Source organism: Salvia hispanica, chromosome 1, assembly GCF_029641045.1.
Source record: "Salvia hispanica isolate PSC_SH4W2 chromosome 1, Shi_PSC_v1, whole genome shotgun sequence".
NCBI lineage: Eukaryota > Viridiplantae > Streptophyta > Magnoliopsida > Lamiales > Lamiaceae > Salvia > Salvia hispanica.
Genome location: NC_142692.1, coordinates 34,893,306 through 34,913,407, shown reverse-complemented (window position 1 = coordinate 34,913,407; position 20,102 = coordinate 34,893,306). Strand labels below are relative to the sequence as shown.

At 36.3% G+C, this 20,102-nt stretch overlaps 3 protein-coding genes across 7 annotated transcripts; 2 read left to right on the top strand and 1 right to left on the bottom strand.

Moving 5' to 3' along the window:
* Positions 1–977: 977 nt before the first annotated feature.
* Positions 978–1,543, top strand: LOC148933677 (uncharacterized). Its single transcript, XM_089065586.1, has one exon. It carries the CDS (start codon positions 1,062–1,064, stop codon positions 1,539–1,541), a length of 480 nt encoding a protein of 159 aa, XP_088921712.1. The 5' UTR covers positions 978–1,061; the 3' UTR covers positions 1,542–1,543.
* Positions 1,544–4,746: 3,203 nt separating this feature from the next.
* Positions 4,747–7,025, top strand: LOC125185486 (membrane-anchored ubiquitin-fold protein 3-like). The gene is made up of 3 exons (XM_048082015.2): positions 4,747–5,307; positions 6,205–6,375; positions 6,559–7,025. The coding sequence occupies exons 1-3, from the start codon at positions 5,178–5,180 to the stop codon at positions 6,612–6,614; spliced, it is 357 nt and encodes a 118-aa protein (XP_047937972.1). The 5' UTR covers positions 4,747–5,177; the 3' UTR covers positions 6,615–7,025.
* Positions 7,026–8,249: 1,224 nt separating this feature from the next.
* LOC125220185 (uncharacterized) lies at positions 8,250–17,811 on the bottom strand. 5 transcript variants are annotated; one of them, XM_048122337.2, is made up of 11 exons: positions 17,493–17,811; positions 16,480–16,592; positions 15,239–15,439; positions 15,014–15,136; positions 14,887–14,924; positions 14,718–14,811; positions 9,647–14,641; positions 9,461–9,565; positions 9,289–9,372; positions 9,068–9,210; positions 8,250–8,827 (listed from the first exon to the last, which is right to left on the bottom strand). In XM_048122337.2, the coding sequence occupies exons 2-11, from the start codon at positions 16,555–16,557 to the stop codon at positions 8,548–8,550; spliced, it is 6,141 nt and encodes a 2,046-aa protein (XP_047978294.2). In that variant the 5' UTR covers positions 16,558–16,592; positions 17,493–17,811; the 3' UTR covers positions 8,250–8,547. The 5 variants fall into 5 exon arrangements, with proteins under 5 accessions (XP_047978294.2, XP_047978292.2, XP_088919017.1 ...); XM_048122335.2 differs by having other exon boundaries at positions 17,518–17,811; XM_089062891.1 differs by having other exon boundaries at positions 16,480–16,583; positions 17,518–17,811.
* Between the last annotated feature and the right edge of the window lie 2,291 nt (positions 17,812–20,102).

The window sequence follows — 20,102 nt, the reverse complement described above, 5'->3', positions numbered from 1 at the left end:
AAAATGAAATAAAATATGTAATGGTTGACATTCTAAAAAATTACTACCAAGTGGCTAGTAATTAATGGTGGATGAATAAGTTACTCTCTTTGCAGTGTCATATTTTGTCATGTTATGTGATATACATCGTACAACCTCCTTGTTTCCACTTGATAAAAATCGAAGCTTATATATATGTAGGCATTTAGTCCTAATATTTACTAATGTGATATATATTGTCACAATCTATGTGCAGAACTGCATTTAGACAAGAGTAAAGGTCAAATGTGATCCCTAACATATGGCCGTTTTATCAACTTGGTTCTTAACATTATCTTTTTAATTATTTGGTCCCTCACAAATAAACTCAGACTCGAATCGGTCCTCACTTAGCAAAACCGTCAAAAAATAGACGATGACCGCAATTTGACTATATTAAATTACTAATAGTAATTAATTATACCTAATTATAATTCTTTTCCTATTAGCAAAATTGGAAAAAAGATAGTATCAGTTGCAAAATGAAATGAATAATTTGTAATTTAATAGGAATTAAGAATTATAATTAGGTATAATTAATTACCATTAGTAATTTAATATAGTCAAATTGCAATCACTGTCTATTTTTTGACGATTTTGTTAAGTGAGGACCGATTCGGGTCCGAATTTATTTGTAAGGGACCAAATAATCAAAATGATAATGTTAAGGACCAAATCGATAAAACGGTCATATGTTAGGGACCACATTTGGTCTTTACTCTTTAGACAAATAGCTTCACATAGCGCGTTACCATTTAACACCACATTAATATACTTATGCGCAAATTACCATAAATATAATTCGTTTAAGATAGAGTCTACACGTTTTCGAGTATCAGCATACAATGTACGAATAGCTGTCGGCATTACTCCATTTTCCACCCCACCACTCACCCATGCAAAAAACCTCCATAAAAACCCCTCCCACTCACCTATTAACTCCAAACCACAAATTAAAACTTTATATATTGAAAAAACAAAAAAAAAAATCAAAATCAAAAATTTTCTTTCTGTTCTCCATTTCCTTCACTAATAAAATCTCCATGCAAAATCAAGAACTCGGTGACTACCTCGGCGTCGAGAGCTGCACCGATTTCACATCCGATGTAGCTCCGATCGCCTCCCGCAGCAGCGGGAGCAGCTGCCCCCACCGCACCAGGCGGAGCGAGGCGGTGGAGTACCCGCCGCCGATCGCTCTGCTGGCGCGTGCGGACAATCAGCCGTCGCACGTGCCGTGGGTGATGAGGAGGCACCGCACGAGCGACGGGCGGCTGGTGATCACGGAGGAGAGGGCGCTGCGCCGCGAGAATTTTAAGGCGCACCGCTTCGACGGCCGCCTGGTTCTCAGCCTGATTCCGGCGGCGGAGGAGGAGGAGATCGGTTTTCCGGGGAATGTGGCTGATTCCGGCGAGGAAATTGAAGCGAAGGATAAGAGAATTGGGACTCCGACGGCGGAGGTTTATGAGCCTTGCGGCGGTTTTGGGGTGGCGATGGCCGGATTTAGGCCGCCGGTTCATACTTAGAATATAAGAGTATTAGTAGTATTTTCAAAATAAAAATATTATATCAATATTTTTATTTATATTCTATTTTTGTTTAATTTTCTACATCTATAATATTCTCTTAGTGACTTTCATATATTTACTCACATTTGAGGATTCTTTGTTGTTAGATTTCAAGTGCTTGACTCAAATTACTAATTATTCCATTCCAAAAAAGATTGATCCATCATATCATGAGATTTTATATAATTTTTATTTTTTATATTAAGGTGATAGAAAATAAAATAGAGATAAATGTATTTTTATTTTTAAAAATCAAACTATAATGAAAAATAAGTCATTTTCAATGGGATAAAAGAGATACCTATATTTATATATAATTAGAAATGTTAGTCCAAAATTATCTAAATAATTATTAATTCGTTTGAAATATTTTCAGATTGTGGGGGACAGTTTAGTGAATATTCCGTTTCACATTGAATTAAAGTTTAATTAATGAATTCAAGCTATAATTAGTTATTAACAAAGGGAAACTGATAGTTAAATATATTTCACTACTACTATAATTTATAAAGTTCTCAATATATTAAGTATATCTCTAATCTCAAAAAAAAATGAACTATTTACATTTTGAGTCTGTCTTATGATCCATTCTCTGGTAGCAATACTTGAATAATTTTTTTTTCTGTCTCTTAGTTACCGATTGTGCATATATATGTGTGCCTTAAAAAAAATCATTTTTTAAGTGATGGGCGAGTATACAAATTTCGATATATTGTTTTTTTCTCATCAATTTTAAATCTTGATATATATTGTCTAATTTAACTAGTTTGGTTATGGCATGTATGTTGCGTCTAAAAAATAATATATACAATATTAAAATTTGATAGAATAGATTGACCTAGCACACTTGATTGAACGAAGCCAAAATGTTGGTAGGCAGTTCAGCATATATCCAAAATTGGAATTAATTCAAATTTTAAAACGCCATTACAACACAGCATGTGTAAATGAAAATTTTAACAATTTTTATCTCTCTCGAACCCATCTTTTGCAATCGTTTTTTTTTTCTCTATATTTCCTTATGTAAATTTTGTCATTCTTAATTCTCTTATTTATAGTAATTGGGTCTTCCATAGTTGAATTTTATATTTTAATAACTTCAAAAATTGAAAAAAAATAAATAAAGAAGTTGGTAAGGACTTAAACCCCTCCCCTACTAAGTGTGTGCCTATGAACACAAGCTTGCACATATATGTACATACTATATAGAACGAAATGTTATTCACCTTTTGTGATCACTTACAATTTTAATTCTTACACAAACATAATTTGATAATATATATACACAATTAATTTATTAAAAATATAAAAGTCAAACCTTGATTTGCTTCTCTTTTTCCTTCTAAATAATTAAATGAACACCAAGCTATGAATTTATAATCTTTTATATTCTCTCTCTCCCACAAGAATATGCACTGCTTCCTTTTTAATCCGTCCCATAAGGATATACATTTTCTAATTTTGGAAACTATTTTCTCCCCATTGAAGCGTGACTCATTCTCCACTAATAATATTTTAATTACTTTTTCTTTCTATCTCTTTCTTACTTTACAAATTATGCATTAAAATTCGTACCTAACCAAAAGTGCGTACTCTTTTATAACGGAGTGAGTAATAATTAATGACGTCAAAAATAAACTTTGATATTAGAATAAAAATTAAAAAAAAAATGCAAACACAATATATATTCCCCTTATACATTGGATCTGAGTGTGATGAATAATGTTGCATTAATTTTATAGAAAGATACAGTGTTGAGAAGTGTCGCATAATGTTGCAGTAAATTTATAGTAAAAGTTAAAGAGTGTTGAGACGCGTTGTCGTGTAGCGAATACTAATTAGGTGAAAATGATGTAAGCAATGACGCACAACGTAAGTTAGGTTTGTGTCATGTTTATGAGCAATACTTTCCTTTTTTTGTATGAATTACAAAATACTCAAATCATAAATAGATGAACAATACAAACTTGTTCAATAAGACTAACAAAAAAGTCTACAAATCAGTGCGAGAAATAGTCACTAAACATGCCAATAGATACCCTTGGTAATTATCAAAAAGATATAAAAAAAATTATAAAAGACACAAAAATTAATCAATTGTAAAATTAACCTAGTAACATCAATCCATCGAAAATCAAACCCAAAGAGCACTCAAACCAAATAACTAAACCAACAAAAACAATAGCAACTCAAGTGCAACAACAAATCTCCATCCTAGCATCGACTTGGTATCAAGAAACAAAAGATTCACAAACTACAAAGGTTCATCTCTCAAAATCAACCTCAAATGCCAAGACGTCAAAAAACTTGTTTCTTTTTCATCTCCAAGTTTGATAGATAATTTTTGAATATCACTTTATTTCTAATATCCTAAATAGACAATGAGATGACATAAACATAAAAATCCAAAGATTCGTAGTAAGCTTACAGAATTGAGACTATAACCACGATAGGATATATAGCCCGCTAGATAAGTATTCTTAAATTTGTTCTATACAATTCTCAACTATGTAAATATATATAATACACGAATCAAGACATAGTCATTGTCTAATTGCAAAAAATCATTAATTAGTTGTGACTTGTGATTGCACGTTGTCTCAATTTTGGCGACTATTCTATGTCATGAAATGCCCAACTTGCAACATACTTTTATTAATAATACAAATTATAAAACAAATTAACTATGCATGTAAACAATATGTCACGTCGACTCTGAAAGAAAGTTAATCAAGAAAATTATCTCGCAGTATAGTATCCAGCTTTTATTTTGTTATTTTGTAGATCACTTTAAATTAATGTGTGAGTAAAGGTATCGTGCTATACAAAACGTACTACTACTATTCTTGAATATATTTTTTTTAAATATCTGATTCGAACAAAAAATTCAAAAAAACTGAATTGAATTTTCAATTTTAATTTAGTTCAAATTGAATTTTCGAAATGTAATGAATAAACTACTTCTCTCAATTAGAATAACCCCAAAATAACGGGGCCCAAAAAGAAGTACCCTAAAAAGCGAGGGTCCCTTGCAAATTTTCTAAGTCAAATTTCTCCGGCTCCATTGTTTTGTTCCTACCACAGTAAACATGTCTCAATCAAAATGATTAAAATTTATCAGACAGATTCAGTCAGGTAAAGAATCTCATTTGGACCTCTTCTAAATCTATACCTTCTTCTAAACTTATTCATTCTTTATTCATTTCCATTATCAAACAAAACAAGTTTCTCCTCCTTTTATCTAATCAACTGTTCATATCCCTTAAATCACCAATCTTTTCAACCATTCTTCCAACTCAAAATCCCCCTTTTTAGTTGTACCAAACTTGTTGCTTTCCCACAGAAATCTAGCCAATTTCGATCTGGGTTTTTGATAATGTTGGTTTATTGTGTTTCTTGATTTCAAAGGCTGGATTTTTAGTTTTGATCTGGGATCTTTGTTATGGTCTTAGTTTCTTGAATTTGGGGCTTTTCTTGTTGTTGGGCTTCATTAAAGTTGGAGTCTTTGGTTGTTTCTTGCTGTTTTGGAGTTTGACTTCGATTTGATTTGATTTGGCTTGTCGGTTGTGGGGATTTGAGGCTAGATTTGTTTTGATGGCTGTGGATGAATTGGTGGAGCTCAAATTTAGGCTGTCTGATGGTAGTGACATTGGACCAAGCAAGTATAATTCTAGTGCAACTGTGACCTCTCTCAAGGAAAAGATTATTGCTCTATGGCCTAAAGGTTCTGCATCATATGCTTACTTAAGATTTTTGTGTTAAATCTTGTGATTTGATTTCCTTATGTTATGCTTCTGCTTGAATTATAGTTTTTCTTGTTCATTTATGTGATTCTTGATTTGTGGATAAGATGTTTTTATTGTCTACATAATTTTAGCATTTTGAGTGAAGAAATAGGGGAATATATTTATGTTGAAATAGCTCTTCTTCTTTCATTTGGTGTTGGAAGTAAGGATTTTAAGAGGTTTACGCCTTGTTGTTTCTTAGTTGTGAGTTTATGCCAACGCTTCTTAGTTGATTAGCTGATCGTACATTAGCTCTATTACGAAGGATAGAGTTATATGCCGTAATGCGTTGAGGATTGTTTGCTGCACAGATTTTTTCAACTTAAACAACATTATATCATTGTAATGTAACAGCCCAGGCTTAGAGAAGATGGTGAAAATTGTCCATACAGAAAAAGAATGTTCGACGACTTTTGTGGTTCTCCTAGTTAATTTGTAGCTCAGCCTCTTGTGGCTGTTGATGGGGTTTGATTGCGCGAATTATTTGATTATGGTTCAAATAAATCATAAACTGATGTGTGGTTCAAACAGTTCTCATTTAGTTGTATATTTTTGTTCCTTTGCCTATAAGAGAAGCATTATTGATCATTGATAGTTTATCTTGACTTTCCAAAGGAGAGCTTCCCAGTTTTCTCTTTAGATGCATAGAAAGTTATTCTTGCTATTTTTGCTTTACATTATTACTCCTATTTCTTAATTTTGTCTGAGTATAAGTCTGAGTTTGATGCCAGTTTCGTATCTATATCAGTTGCTTGAATTTTCTATGTTTTGAAGTATTGCGTGATTTATTGCTTGATGGTGGCCTTGTATCCTAACAAAAGACCTCTATTATGCAGACTCTGAAAATGGGCCAAAATCCGTCAGTGATATAAAGCTCATTAACGCGGGAAGGATTCTTGAAAATAACAGAACACTTGCTGAATCACGGCTTCCTCTCAGTGAAGTTCCTGGAGGCGTCATCACAATGCATGTTGTCGTGCGCCCCCCCCTTCCCGACAAAAATAGTGGTAGATTTCGTTTGTACCTCGATACATTGCTTTGTCGCTAATTTCATCTTGAGAGCATTTACTACTCTTCCCTACCCTTGCATTCTTAAAGTTTGACTGCTTTTAATAGTTGAAGATTCATTTCACTGTATTCTTCACGGGCACACACATGAGCTCGTTGCCTGTTCTGAACATTTGCAACAGATAAATTGCAGGAAAATTCTCAGAAGAAAGGAGGGTGCCTTTGCACCATATTGTAACGGACGGAGCTGCTGCAGAGCGCCTCGTCTCATATGTTTGTATTACAGGTTCTTGATTGCATTTTACAACATTACACATGTTTATAGAGTAAAGAGATTTCCATCATAGTTATTGGTCTCGGTTCTTTATTCTTGTGCTCGATAAAATGGAAGAAAGATCGTTGGGAGACGATGCAGGAGAGCGTGATCGAGTCTAAGAGAAGTTTCTCTGATGATAAGGAGAAATGAATGCATGATTAAACACACTGCAAAGCAAGTCATGTTTGTGGTTGAATTGCATTATGAATCTTGAAGTTGTATTGTGTTATGTATACTCAAATTTGTTTTTTGTCTATATTGTCACAACTTGAAAATAGAATTGGGTTGAATTGCTCATAGTATTATATTACTACTTATTTTTATTGATTTTTAGTTGGATTTTAGTAATACTAGTATCACGCCCGTGCGATGCACGACTCATTTTAATTTCTTCTTACTTATTTCATTCTGCGAAATAATAAACAAAAAAATATTCAACGTCCTCTTGCTTTGGATTATACTTATTCAATCACATTAACCCCATATGGCCACATCACTTATCATTATTTCATATAAATTAAATGACATGACAAAATTCTTATTCACTTTAATAGTACATTACGCTGATTGAAAAAAAAACAATTTGGCATACTATATATTTTATTATATATCCAATATTTGAATCGCCTGGGCAATGGAATGATCTAAATCTTTGAATTAGAACGTAAATTTACTCCAATCATTTATGTGCGCCTCTATCTATTTCTAGCAATCTTCATTTCTCTATTAATCAAGAAATAATAGATTAGAAAGCAAATGAAAAAAATCAATAAATTCAATGAAAAATCAATAAAATCAGTCACATATCCTATATTGTAATTTGTTTGTGGACTATAAAAGTTTATTACTGATATAAAATTGTGCAAGAAGGCTAATATTGAAAAATCACAATACACAAAAGTTCATGACTATAAAATTTCCAAAAAGTGCTCACCAATTTCAAAACCAAATCCCGTGGTTCGCATGCCTTGTTAATTTGAGTACACACCGCCAACCTTCCTATTTCCTTTTTTTTTATTGTTGGAATTGTGATAGAATTGTGAATGAGTATTTATAGAGCTTTAATTTGTTTAATATTGTAATTAAGAGTCTCTTCTAATTTCTGTATTAATCAAGATTAATTTGAAATAATTAATGCCTGGACTCAAATATTTAATCATATGGCAGTTACTACTACACGAAAATGTAATACTATTTGAATTGTGCTCAAAATTTAATTCAGTGGCACGTCAAATTTGTAACTGAACATTTTTATTCTAAATCAATTATCCTAACAATTATTTACAAATTAACGTAATTTGATTGTCTACATATCAAATTCGCCGAGATGGTGTAGTGCTCTTCATTAGGTAACTGTCATATTAAAAAAAAAAGTCAATTAGTCCAAAAGTTAGCAATATTTAAATTGATATCCCATGATTCATAAATATTATAAACTAATGCCAAAACTCGCCTTTTATATATGTATAGATTAAGATAAGTTCAATTCACAATAACCACGAGATAAATATGAACCATTTTTAATTCTGATTTTTAAATTGAAAAAGAAAAGATGAGTTCATCAAAGGGTTAAATATGAATTAGTCATTTCTATACATTATCTAATTACAACACAAAAAGGGGCAAAATGGATTCAAAAGTTGCATATAAATTAAGACAAAACTACAAAACATCTATGCAAAGTCTCATTTGCCACTGCAATAGCTATTTACACTGCTGCCTCGCTCGTCGAGGCTCGGCGGCCGACGACATCGGGTCATCAACTTGTTCAGCTTTGTATGCACGGAGGGGCGCAAGCGATGCACGACCCGATGGGAAAAAAAAACAACAGGAGAAACGACTTAAAACTTCATGCCTATGAAGGAGGAGGATGGTCCATTGACGATGCCCGCTCCAACGGCCCTAGCCTCTTGGACGCTCTGATGTTCTTCAGCGTCATCCTGAGCTTCTGCCGCTCGCCTTCGACCTCCGCGAACTGGAGGCTCAGTTGGGAGTAGCGGTCGTGCATCTCTCGTAGCTCGGCCTCGACAGCGACGTGTCGACCCTTGAGCTCCAGCATCTCCTTGATGAGTTGATTGATGTCTCGGAAGCTCTTGAACACTGCCTCCTCGTCGCTGTGCTGTTTCAAGAACGAGCTGAGGCGGAGATGAACGAGAAACGTTAGGTTCCGTTAAAACATAACGAGCCGGTCTTAGATGTTAATGGTTAAGCACAAAGCAATTACAAAAGCAGCAAAAACACGCGATAATTGGTTACACAGTTCGTCACACCGAGGATTCGACACACGGAGATCAAGAACGAATATTTTGCTCGTACAAGAAATACATAAATAGTGCAAGTTGAAGACAAGTTTCATAGGCAGTACGAAGACCTACCTCTGGAACTGGATGTTTGGTTTATTCTTCGACTTCAAGGCTTCAGCAAGCTCGATTTCCAATGCAAGAACCCGATCCAACGTGTTCCCACCACTTGAAATCTCGTCAAACAGAGGAAACATGCTTCTGAGCTCTTCATTTGCCTTCCAAGGGACAAATAAGGAAACATATTTAGATACATATTTGCAGCAAAGTTATGAAAACACTCTGATTGATCTCACCTTATGCAGTTGCATGATTTCTCTTTGGGTATCTTGATCATCGCCATTGTTGAAGACTGCGTTTTCGTTTTTCATCTTCTCCAGCTGCAGAGAGAAAGGCGAAAGATATATCAATCTGGTAAGAAACTCAGACTTTATGTGCATAAAAGTTTGTTTTCAAGAGAATAAGTACCTCTTCGTGCAAATGCTCGAGGCTAGATCTCAATCTTTGCGCTCCCAAATGATCGCCGTTGCCATCTGAAGTCTTCCCGTTGCTCAGCATGTACGGAGCAGCATCCTGCACAATGGCTACTAATGTAAAATTGCACGAAATGCAGATTTAGCGACACAACTTTGAAACTTTCACCAAAAACTGTACCTGAAATGTTTGCAACTGAGCACGTCCGCTCGAGTCTGGACTTCCACTGTCAGGGGTTAAGACAGGCTCAGTTGGAGCTGAACTTTCCCGATCATCTTGTTTCGAGCAAACAGGGGAAGCATCTCCTGTTGACCCGTTTCGGGCAAGCTCTACTTCCAGCTCAGAGCCATATTCGATCTTTTCTAAATTCGTTAAAGATTTCGTATCCTCCAACTGTACCTTCATCAATGCGAGTTCATCGGCCAGATGAGATTTTTGAGCCTCGAATTCTAGCAACGAAGCACCGAGCTTTTCCTTTTCCTCCTTGCAGCATTCTAGGCTTAGTAGAGCACATTCCAGTTCGGCCTTTGTCCTGTCATAGGCGTTGCTCTTTTCACGCTTTTCCGAGATCACCGACAGCAGCTCTGCTTCCAATGCTGAGAGTCTAGTCGAGAGCTCTTCGTTCTTCTTCAAGCTCACAGCCTCGGACTTCTTCCTGGTCTCAATTTCATCAATTGCATCTTGTAGCCTCATAAGTATCTCTTCCCCGTGCTTCTTCGACATAGAGAGCTGCTGCTTCAATTCTTGGTTTTTGGTTTCGTATTGTTCTTTGATGAACGCGACTCTCAAGGAGTCTTGCATCGTAGGTGCCGCTGGGACTTCATTCTCTCTCTTCTCCCGAGCTGCAGCGCATTCGGCTTCAGCCTTGTCTTTGAGCTCCTTCAAATGAGTAGATAAGTTCTTGAATTCCTCCGTCTTCAAAACCTGTTCGGCAAGCTTATGCGAAAGCTCGTTAAACTGGGAGCGGAGTGTCACCAGTTCCTCTTTTAAGCCCTCGAGCAAAGATATACGCGCAGTCTGTTCATCAACTTTGCCTTTGAGCACAATTAACATAACTTCCAATTCATCTTTCAAAAGAATCAAATCACTCATTTCCTCCTCGGTGGCTGCAACTGTTTTCTGAAATCGTGTCAGTTCATATTTGGTCTCCTCGAGCTGATCCTTCATCTCATCATTTGATTCAGAAAGAAGCTTATTTTGAGCTTCGGAGGCTGCTAAATCAGATCTTAAGCTTTCGAGATTTGCCAGCAAGCTATCTTTCTCTTGTCTCCGGTCAGCTTCACCTGCACGACTATGATTCAACATTGACTCGATATTGTGATACCTTTCCTGAAGATCCCTCAGACACACCTCCGATGATGCAAGTCTCTGCAGTTCCTCCAATACGGTCTCGTATTTGTTTGACATATAAGTAAGTTTAATGTCTGCAGCAAGTGTGTAATCATGCATATCCAACAACTGACTTTCGAGACTAGCTTGCCACGAACTATTTTTCTTTAGTTCTTCCACAAGATGAGCAAGTTTTGATTTCTCCAATTCAAGATGTGATGCTCGCTCCCTAATGTGCACGAGTTCAGCTATCTGCCACTCGAGCTCTATCACTTTTCCCTGATCCTTGCTCGAACTAAGACCAAGATCTCGAACTTTTCGTTCAAGTTCAGCTTTCTGCTCATCGAACTCCCGTTGTTTTTCCTGATCCTTGCTAAAACCAAGAGTAAAATCTTGAACTTTTCGTTCCAGATCAGCTTTCTGGTGCTCGAGCTCTACCCCTTCTTCCCGAACCTTGCCCAAACAAAGAGTAAGATCTTGAACTTCTCGTTCCAGTTCAGCTTTCTGCTGCTCAAACGCTAGCAGTTTTTCCTGATCCTTGCTCGAACAAAGAATGAGATCCTGAACTTTTCGTTCCAGATCAGCTTTCTGGTGCTCGAACTCTACCCCTTCTTCGCGAACCTTGGCCAAACAAAGTGTAAGATCTTGAACTTCTCGTTCCAGTTCAGCTTTCTGCTGCTCGAACTCTAGCAGTTGAACCTTATCCTTACTCGAACAAAGAGTAAGATCTTCAACTTTTTGTTCCAGCTCAGCTTTCTGCTTGTCAATCTGTAGCTGTTTTTCCTGATCCCTGCTCAAACAAAGAGTACGGTCTTGAACTTCTCGTTGCAGTTCAGCTTTCTGCTGCTCAAACTCTAGCAGTTTTTCCCTTTCATTGCTCAAACAAAGAGTAAGATCTTGAACTTTTCGTTCCATTTCAGCTTTCTGCTGCTCAAACTCCATCCGTTCTTCCTTATCCTTGCTCGAACAAATCATAAGATCTCGAACTTTACGTTCCAGTTCAGCTTTCTGCTGCTCGAGCACTAGCCCATCTTCCTCGGCCTTGCTCAAAGAAAGAGTAAGATCTAGAACTTTTTGATCCAGTTCAACTTTCTGCTGCTCGAACTCTAGCAGTTTTTCCTGATCCTCACTCGATCCAAGACTGAGATCTTGCACTTTCCGTTCCAGTTCACCTTTCTGTTGCTCAAACTCCACCAGTTTTTCCTGCTCCTTGCTCAAACAAAGAGTAAGATATTGAACTTTCTGCTCAAGTTCATCTGTCGAGGCTTCTCCATCGTGCAACTTATCGCGCAAGCTTCTCAAATCTTCTTTCAGAGAATTAACCTCACATGAAAACTTCATAGATTCATCGGTTTTCTCCTTTAACCGCACAGCAAGTTCTTGCTTGTCATGCATCAGCTCAGCAATCTCTAGCTGACTCCTCCCGATTTCTTCCGCCAGAGAGTCCAAGTTCGAAATCTCTCGAGCGAGGTGACCGTTACTGCACGTCAGTTTTTGCATCTGATCCTCGAAAAGAGCAAGATCTGCTAAAAGCACTTCATTCTGCTCGGCATATCTCTCATCGATTTCACAACTTAAGTCGAGCTTGTTAGCCACCGATTCGATTCCAGCTTGAAGCCTGTCCACGAGGGCATTGGAGACATCTAGTTTCATCACCATATCTGGTATGCCACTTTTGAACTTCTGCTTCAACAACAGAATCTCGGATCTCACAGAGCTCAAGGACATGTCGGCAGAGGCTTTCTCGCTTTTTAGGTACTCATTCTCTTCCATCAACTGGATATTTTTCATTGACACGCTATGCTGGATTTCTTCGATCTGCAGCACGGCATCTTTTACATCCCCATTCTCCATGTCGAGACTTCGGGAACCAGCCAACATACCGAACTGCTTATTGTACGATATCGACAGATTGGCCAACTTATCTTGCACGAACCCAACACTCTCCTCAAGATACCTTTTTGAAGAAACCAATTCATCTACTTCGGCTTTAAGTCTCTCGTTTTCAAATGCTTCTTGCTTTAGTTGAAACGACAGCTCAGCATTCTCGGACAAACAAGCTGCAAGTTTGCTTTGGCAGTTTTTGAGTTCTGAAAACGTGCTTTCCAATTCGATCAGCTTCTCAGCGAGAAGATAATTTTCCTCCGAAATGCTCGCCAATTTATCTTCTAAAAGCTGGTTCCGCAGAGCCATTTCACTACACTGGGAAATGCTGCTCGATTTAAACTCGTTGAGCTCGTGTATCTCATCAGTAGCCTTCTGCAGCTGTAACATAAGATGATTTTGAGAAGCGGTCGAGCTTTTCAACTCCTCCACTAGCTCACTCGTTTTCTCACACAATGATTGTTCCAAAGCTTTCGAGTATATATCCAAGTTCAAGTTCATTGAATGCATTTCACCGAGTTCTTCCTCAACCTTCCGATAAAGATCTTCCTGCATCGAGACGGATCTCTTCAAGTCTTCTAAGAGAATATCTCCACCCGCAGATCTTTTCTTCGAACCTGGAAGTTGATTGTAAGCTAATTTTGTGGTATCGTCATCTTCAACTTGTAAATCCGGTTGGGAAGGTAAAGCCTGCTTTATAAGGCTTTCGTTAGCCTCAAACATCGATGTAACCTGTGAAGAAAGCAGCTCAAGATCCTTTTGCAGTTTATCCACTGCAATCGAGTAATTTAGGCGGGCTCTTCTAAGTGCAGCTTCTGAAGTTGTCGCCCTTCTCTCGAGCTCCTCATTAACGGCCTCTAAACCACGCCTCTCATCGACAAATCGTAGCATCTGCTGATTTGTTTCTTCACGAAGCGATTCCACTTCAGTTTTGCTGACAGAAAGCGCGTACAAGCATGTTGTATGCTCGTTTCTCAGGAGCTGCAGCTCTTCCAGCAGACGTTTCTGGTTAACCTCGAGCTCGTGAATAAGGGCTTCGTAGTACAGTTCCATTTGATTCATTTTTCTTGTGAGGCCTTCTTTCTCGACTTTCGCCTCATCCAACTCCCTTACGAGATCAAAAATTTGAGCCTTCATTGCATCAATAGGTCCGAGAGGGTTAACTACATCGGACACCGGAGGGCTCGAACTGAAATGCTGAAGAACACTTTCAGGTGGACACAAATCCAAACCAAACCCGTTTCCGGACTCAAACTGCTGGCTCGTTTCTCTGATATTCGTCACTTCACCGTTACCAAGGTTGAAATCGAGCAGAAAATCAAGCAATGTCTCCAGCTCTTGGTGAATGAAATTAGTGTCTCCGTCGTATGTTTTCTTCTGAAGTTCTCTTATCTTTCCTTGGACTATAGAAATCCCTTTCGAAAACTGAAGCCGCATATCCCGAACGACGTCATCGACCCGATCATCCCGAGCTTCCACTAGAGGAATTTGAGGGCTTAGTTTCAAATCTTTAAGCTGGGCGATATCATCCTTAAACTTCAGGCATTCCGATTTCATGGACAAGACTTCCTTTGCCAATTCTTCGGCTGAAGATATCTCAGTGGTGAGTTCGTGCGAAAGCTTCTGCGTTTCAGCTCCCAACTCATCTGCCACGCCTTGCAACGAACTGACTTCCAGCTTGAGGTTGAACAGAGACGATTCAGCCGATTCCAAGCTGCCTCTAAGTCGACTGTTCTCCAGACAAGCCATTGCAAGTTCATTATCTTCTTTTGCTGTATGTGGAGAAAGCTCATGTGGACCACCGGATGTCGTACATTTGGCTGCATCGAGCTCGCTTGTGAAAGACGTCTCCTGCTTCTCTGCATACAAACTGCCTGAAGTGTTTGAGGAGCCATCAATCGCCTCCTCTTCGAGTGAAGAGAGCTCGCTGGCATCCCCTTTAAATTTCAGCCTGGCACTAACCTGCAGAAGATTGAAAACCAAAAAAGTTATCTTCCGATTATTAGAAGAAACTCAGACTGATCATAAATTATAAAACCTTATCCATCTGATCATTGATGACTCCATCACCATGGTGATCAGCCCCCGATTCTAATCCTTTTTCTCTGAGTTCTCTCTGCTGCTCGAACTCCCTGGACGTGAAATGGTTATGATTTAAAGGATTGCAAGAGGAATGAAGGTTAGATTTCAACATAATAGTTCAGTACCTGAATCCGGTCTTTGACGTCAGAAGCTGGACGGTGATCTGGAAGATAAGAAGGAAGTTAAATAAGATAGTTCGAAAAATAAATTTCAGCATACTTGCAATGGCTACGGCATGCATTATTTTCTTACATGTAAAACAGTTCCGAAGTTGCAGCCGTGAAGAGGAAATGCGCCAACGATAGGCTTGGATGCATCGACGTAATCAGCAAGGTTGATAGTAGCCTCACCAAGTACGCTAGCACGTGAGGATCCCTGTAGGTGTGAAATTGCATTATAACAGCTCATATTATTGCAGAAGTTGGAAGCCATCGTAAAGGTTGAAACTAAATATTGGAACAAAGATAGAAACTGCACCATGGCAACAACGAGCTTGTAGAGCTTCTCATCGTATTGTTTGCTTTTGGAATCTTGAAGAAGCCTAGTAGTTTCATAAATAGGATCGCCCCATTTACAACTTCCGTTTCTTACATTTGCTTTGGTCGTCTTAGCTGTTGGCTTTCCTGTATCAGCAGGGATGAACGTTATAAACAACTTTTCCCATCCGGTCTGTGGAATCTGCAACATTATGGACAAAGCATCCGTTAAAGCAAAACGGCTTCGTGCAGGTACATGATTTTTAGACTAAAATAAACCTAGTCGTAGTCGACATGTTAAAAACATTGCCCCAATAACAAGAAAAGTGGAGTAGGTTCGTTACGGGACACTGAGTGTAGCTAAAAGTCGAAAACCACAATTTCGACAAGAAGGCGGCGCTTGGAGCAAAGAAATGATTCAAAGCTAGTAGTGGACTTGAAAAACATAACAGAATCACTTAGCACATATGGCATATCTATTTTTTGGTGTAACTAGGAAATAACAAAGAGTCAAAGACAGAAAAAATATACGAATTTCTGCCTTTTTCATATTTCTTGCTTGATAGGTGCAGAGACAATATTGGTGTACATCATAAACCATAAATCAAATTCAAAAGTATATGCAAGCAAATTCGAGTTCATCATGGCTGCTAGGATTTTACAGCTGATTTACTGACTGAAACCTCTAAACTGAATTAGAAATAACCTCGGATATCGTCCCATGTTTTCCTACATTTTCACAATTAAAATGTTATAAAAGACATGTGTGAGATAACACAGCTAAACGTGTACGATTTCATGGAAGAAAACCTAGAGTAAATCCAGCAACACTTAACTGAAAATGCATAATCTACGAGGCGGCACCAAAGCATTATATGTTAATTCTGCTATAAGGAATGCAAAATGAGACAATCACATTTATTGCCTATTTCCTTGGTTCTGCTCAAAACTACGGGGCAAGACACTTAATATATTATGCAACAAAATGAAGATCGATATTTTATTAATTGATAGTCCACTGCAGCAACTAGCAGAAGGGAAATAGCTCGAGTCGTAACTCATCATATGACCCTTAGCCAGCATGACGGATTGATCATTAATCAGTCCTAGACATATTAGCCTTAATATCTAAGAAAAACTATTAATCAGAAACCAAATGATAGGCTCTCAGAAAAACTATCATTCGTGTATACAAAGAATGAGTAGATCAAAAATAGTAAAAGCTTAGAAGAGAGATCATACATGTGTGGCATGAAATTGGAGGCGAAAGACAACTTTTACTTTCGTCTTCTCAAGCTTCCACTTTGATATTCTTGACATTATTCCACACGTGGACTAAACATCACCTGCTGACACTGACACGCGCACTTCACTTCAACACAACGTATACTGAAAAATAGACATTCTGTAGAACGCAAACAACGGAAGTTGGGAAACTAACTGCTAAAGTTCTAAGCAGATCAACGGGCTAAACAAAGAAACCAAACACCATTTAGAATGCGAAAAGTCGAGAAACAAACAACAACTTCATCATTCTAACACAACAACCAACCTAAATCATGAGAAATTCAAATTTGGATTGAAAATATATCTAGCTCATTGGCATCAATCAGGCAATATATCCAATTATTCATCAGCATTGAATGCAAGCTGCAGTTAACTTCCAGGAATCAAAAATAAATAAAGCGAAGATATTTCACATAGCAAATCCAAATCATATTAAAATAGCAACATTGAAGCATAGATTCAGCTAAAAAGTAGGAAACGCCTTTTGTGGAACATAATGGTCTTCTTAATTACCCCATAATCCATTTCATTAACATAAAAGAAGGAAACTTTAAACAAAGCCCCCTAAAAATTAAAACTTGAAACCCCACAAAAACTCCAAAATATTCTCGCCCACAACCAAGATTCAGCAACAAATCCATCAAGAAACTCACTTCGAATATAAAGGCAGAATCTTGAAAATGGGATTCTCAGAAACTGAAAAATTGCTTAATAAATTCAGCATAATAAACTTTAATTGCTCCCAAAAAGTACAACAGCATGAGAAAAACAGTAGCAATAATTCCAATTTCCCCATTTATTTCTACAAATAATAAAAAGAATTCTACATACATTTACGGATTATAACCACAAAATTTCACCTACATCTCTACAATACGAATAATGCTAGTAACATTTCACACTTAATCGAGCTAGCAAATCATTTTCTCCACCATTTATAATCACGAAAAATGAAAAAAACTCTATACCCCTTCTTTGATGTGGGCTGCCTACCTAATCATGGATCTGAGGTGGGCAGCTTCAAATGCAAGTAAAACTGAAACAGGGAACCTTAAAATACAAAATTTTGGAAAGAAAAAATGGAATCTTTGTGGAGAAGTGATGTTTTCGAACAGCACTAATCAGTGAGTGGCGGTGGGCTAAAAATTGAATCTTGAAATGTTATGAATTCGAAATGCTGGGAATTCTTGAGAGTATAAATTGCATCTGTGTATTTACCAAATCTATGTTTGTTTTTTTTTTTAAATCCCAGATTAATTTGGTTGGAAAAAAGCAGGGATTATGAAAAGGAGGGAAAAAGTAATTAGTTTTGTGTTTTTATTACATTTTTGTTTGTTTGCATCTTTCCAATTATTTCAAAACCTTGTTGGGAATTAATGTGTTACGAAATTACCCCTTTCAAGGCTGATAGTGTGAAGTCATTAACGAGGATATTTTGGTAATTTCCGAAGGTCCCATTGTTGACTTCGTCTTCTAGATCTACCGATACTAACTATTTTTCCTTTTTCATGTTTCATTTTATTACAGCGAAGATATTGTTGTAAAAATAAAAAATCGAAATACATTAATTATTTAGAGAATGATGACGATTATTAATCATTTAAAAATTGATGGATGTCCGCATTATTTTTAATTATATACTAACATTTTGTTTGATAAAAACGAATTGTAGGAGTAATGTATTGGTGGATTGCATCACGTAGCATTAAAACTTTGGAAATAACGAAACTTGTGAAATGGTCATTTTTAATTCATAGTAATAAAAACTTATTGATTGCATCGCCATAAATAGTGTTCAAATGATGGTTGGACTGTCAATTTTAATTTTTAAGGAAAATATGTTAAGCTGAGTTGAATGGATATACTATTCTTTTGGATCCAATTGAATTAGAATGATACGAGGAAGATTAACAAAGATGACCCATATAAATCAATCGAATAAATATAAAAACAAATTTTAAAAAGATATCAAATATACTCCAAATGTTTCCAAAAGTTATCATAGATCTCACTATATGGAAAAATTAAACTATATACAGTATTTAGTAAATCGTAAGTGGTACTTAGAATGTTAAAATATAAAATAGTGTGTAAGATTTTATTGTATCTATTTGAGTGACGTTTTGGTAATGAGATACTAATATGTGTGAAATTTAGTTTTGTATTTTAACGAATTAAAACTAAACAACAATAATGGATAAATTTAAAGTTTTTTCCTCTTTCAAGATAGCTTTAACATCTATTCCAATTAGAATAGAGGTATGAAAACTGAAAAGGCACATAGAGAAGTTATAAATGTAGCATAAAATTTTATTAGTATAACGAAATGCATAGTCAATTCCCCTATCTTGATAACTTATGAAATCTGTATAGAGATGATCGAATGTGTTTTAGTTTAGGTTTGATCTTTAAAATACACACAATTTGGGTTGTTTTTTTTTTTATTTGTACATTAAAGAAAAAAACTTAGTATTTATTGTGTATTTTCTTACAAACTCTATCCAATCAACATTCAACAATATGGGTTTTTTCATATAGCAATTGCCTCTAAACTAATTAAACTAATGATTATTTTAAAAACTCTTTGAATCATTATTGACTGAGTGTTAATAGTAATAATTACATTCAATATCTTGATTGATTATAATTGCTACCATAGAAGTTATTTATGGTAAATTAATTACATAGTATATGTAACGGGGTGCAGATTGTCCCTTTAGCACGTGCATATGGCAGGAATTTACTATCAAAAAATTGAAAATTGTAATGCAATGGGACACCCTATTATCATCTTATTCTTGGTCCACTATACCAGAGCCATCAATTGCTTTGTCCACTTATTTTTGGCACTCAACAAATTTTTGGGTCCAAAAAAATATGATAATAGACACTATTTATAGACATATAAGGATACTATGAATATCCTAGTCATATCAAATTTAATAGAAATCCTTAAGAGAAAATGAATTGTTGGGTGTCACGATTAAATATGGAATATGGCTATGGACTCTTTTCTTTATATTGACTTCTTTATTGATTTGAGATGACTTTGGCTCACTATTTCTTGGAATATGGCTAGAGGAATATACTTTGCATCAGGTTAGTTTTTGTTTTGCCAAATATATTAATTTTTTATGAAAAGAAAAATACTCAAATCAGATTACTAACGAACCAAAACTCTACCTTAAGAAAAACACTAAAAAAAACTTTTGAATGAAAAAAATCGAGATGCAATTACTTCTGTAAAAGATTTAAAAAAAAAACAATGATTTAGGAAGCGAAAGAAAACATTCCTAAATTAAAGAAAAATTAACTTAATCTTTTGCTTTCTTAGAATACTTCAATTTGCGCTATCTAATTTTAGTTGAAACACCAACAATAAAAGCATATTTTGAAGCTAGTATATTTTAAACACAAATTAGCACGGTTTTTTCGTTGTAGTGCAAGCACAACAAGCAACGAATGATCAGCATAGAAGGACGCAAGTAAAAGCAATCGGCGTACTGCCGTAACAAATATATACCGTATTATTGTTTGTCGGTATGCAAGATATATATTATTAGATCGAAAAACATACA

Excerpts from the sequence above, each read along its gene's own strand:
- LOC125220185 (XM_048122337.2), bottom strand. The coding sequence starts at position 16,557 with ATGTCAAGAATATCAAAGTGGAAGCTTGAGAAGACGAAAGTAAAAGTT. Across the intron at positions 14,925-15,013 it reads ACTTCGGAACTGTTTTACAT|ATCACCGTCCAGCTTCTGAC; the intron begins GTAAGAAAATAA and ends CTTATCTTCCAG. Across the intron at positions 9,566-9,646 it reads CTCAGTTGCAAACATTTCAG|GATGCTGCTCCGTACATGCT; the intron begins GTACAGTTTTTG and ends GCCATTGTGCAG.
- LOC148933677 (XM_089065586.1), top strand. The coding sequence starts at position 1,062 with ATGCAAAATCAAGAACTCGGTGACTACCTCGGCGTCGAGAGCTGCACC.
- LOC125185486 (XM_048082015.2), top strand. The coding sequence starts at position 5,178 with ATGGCTGTGGATGAATTGGTGGAGCTCAAATTTAGGCTGTCTGATGGT. Across the intron at positions 5,308-6,204 it reads TATTGCTCTATGGCCTAAAG|ACTCTGAAAATGGGCCAAAA; the intron begins GTTCTGCATCAT and ends TCTATTATGCAG. Across the intron at positions 6,376-6,558 it reads CCTTCCCGACAAAAATAGTG|ATAAATTGCAGGAAAATTCT; the intron begins GTAGATTTCGTT and ends CATTTGCAACAG.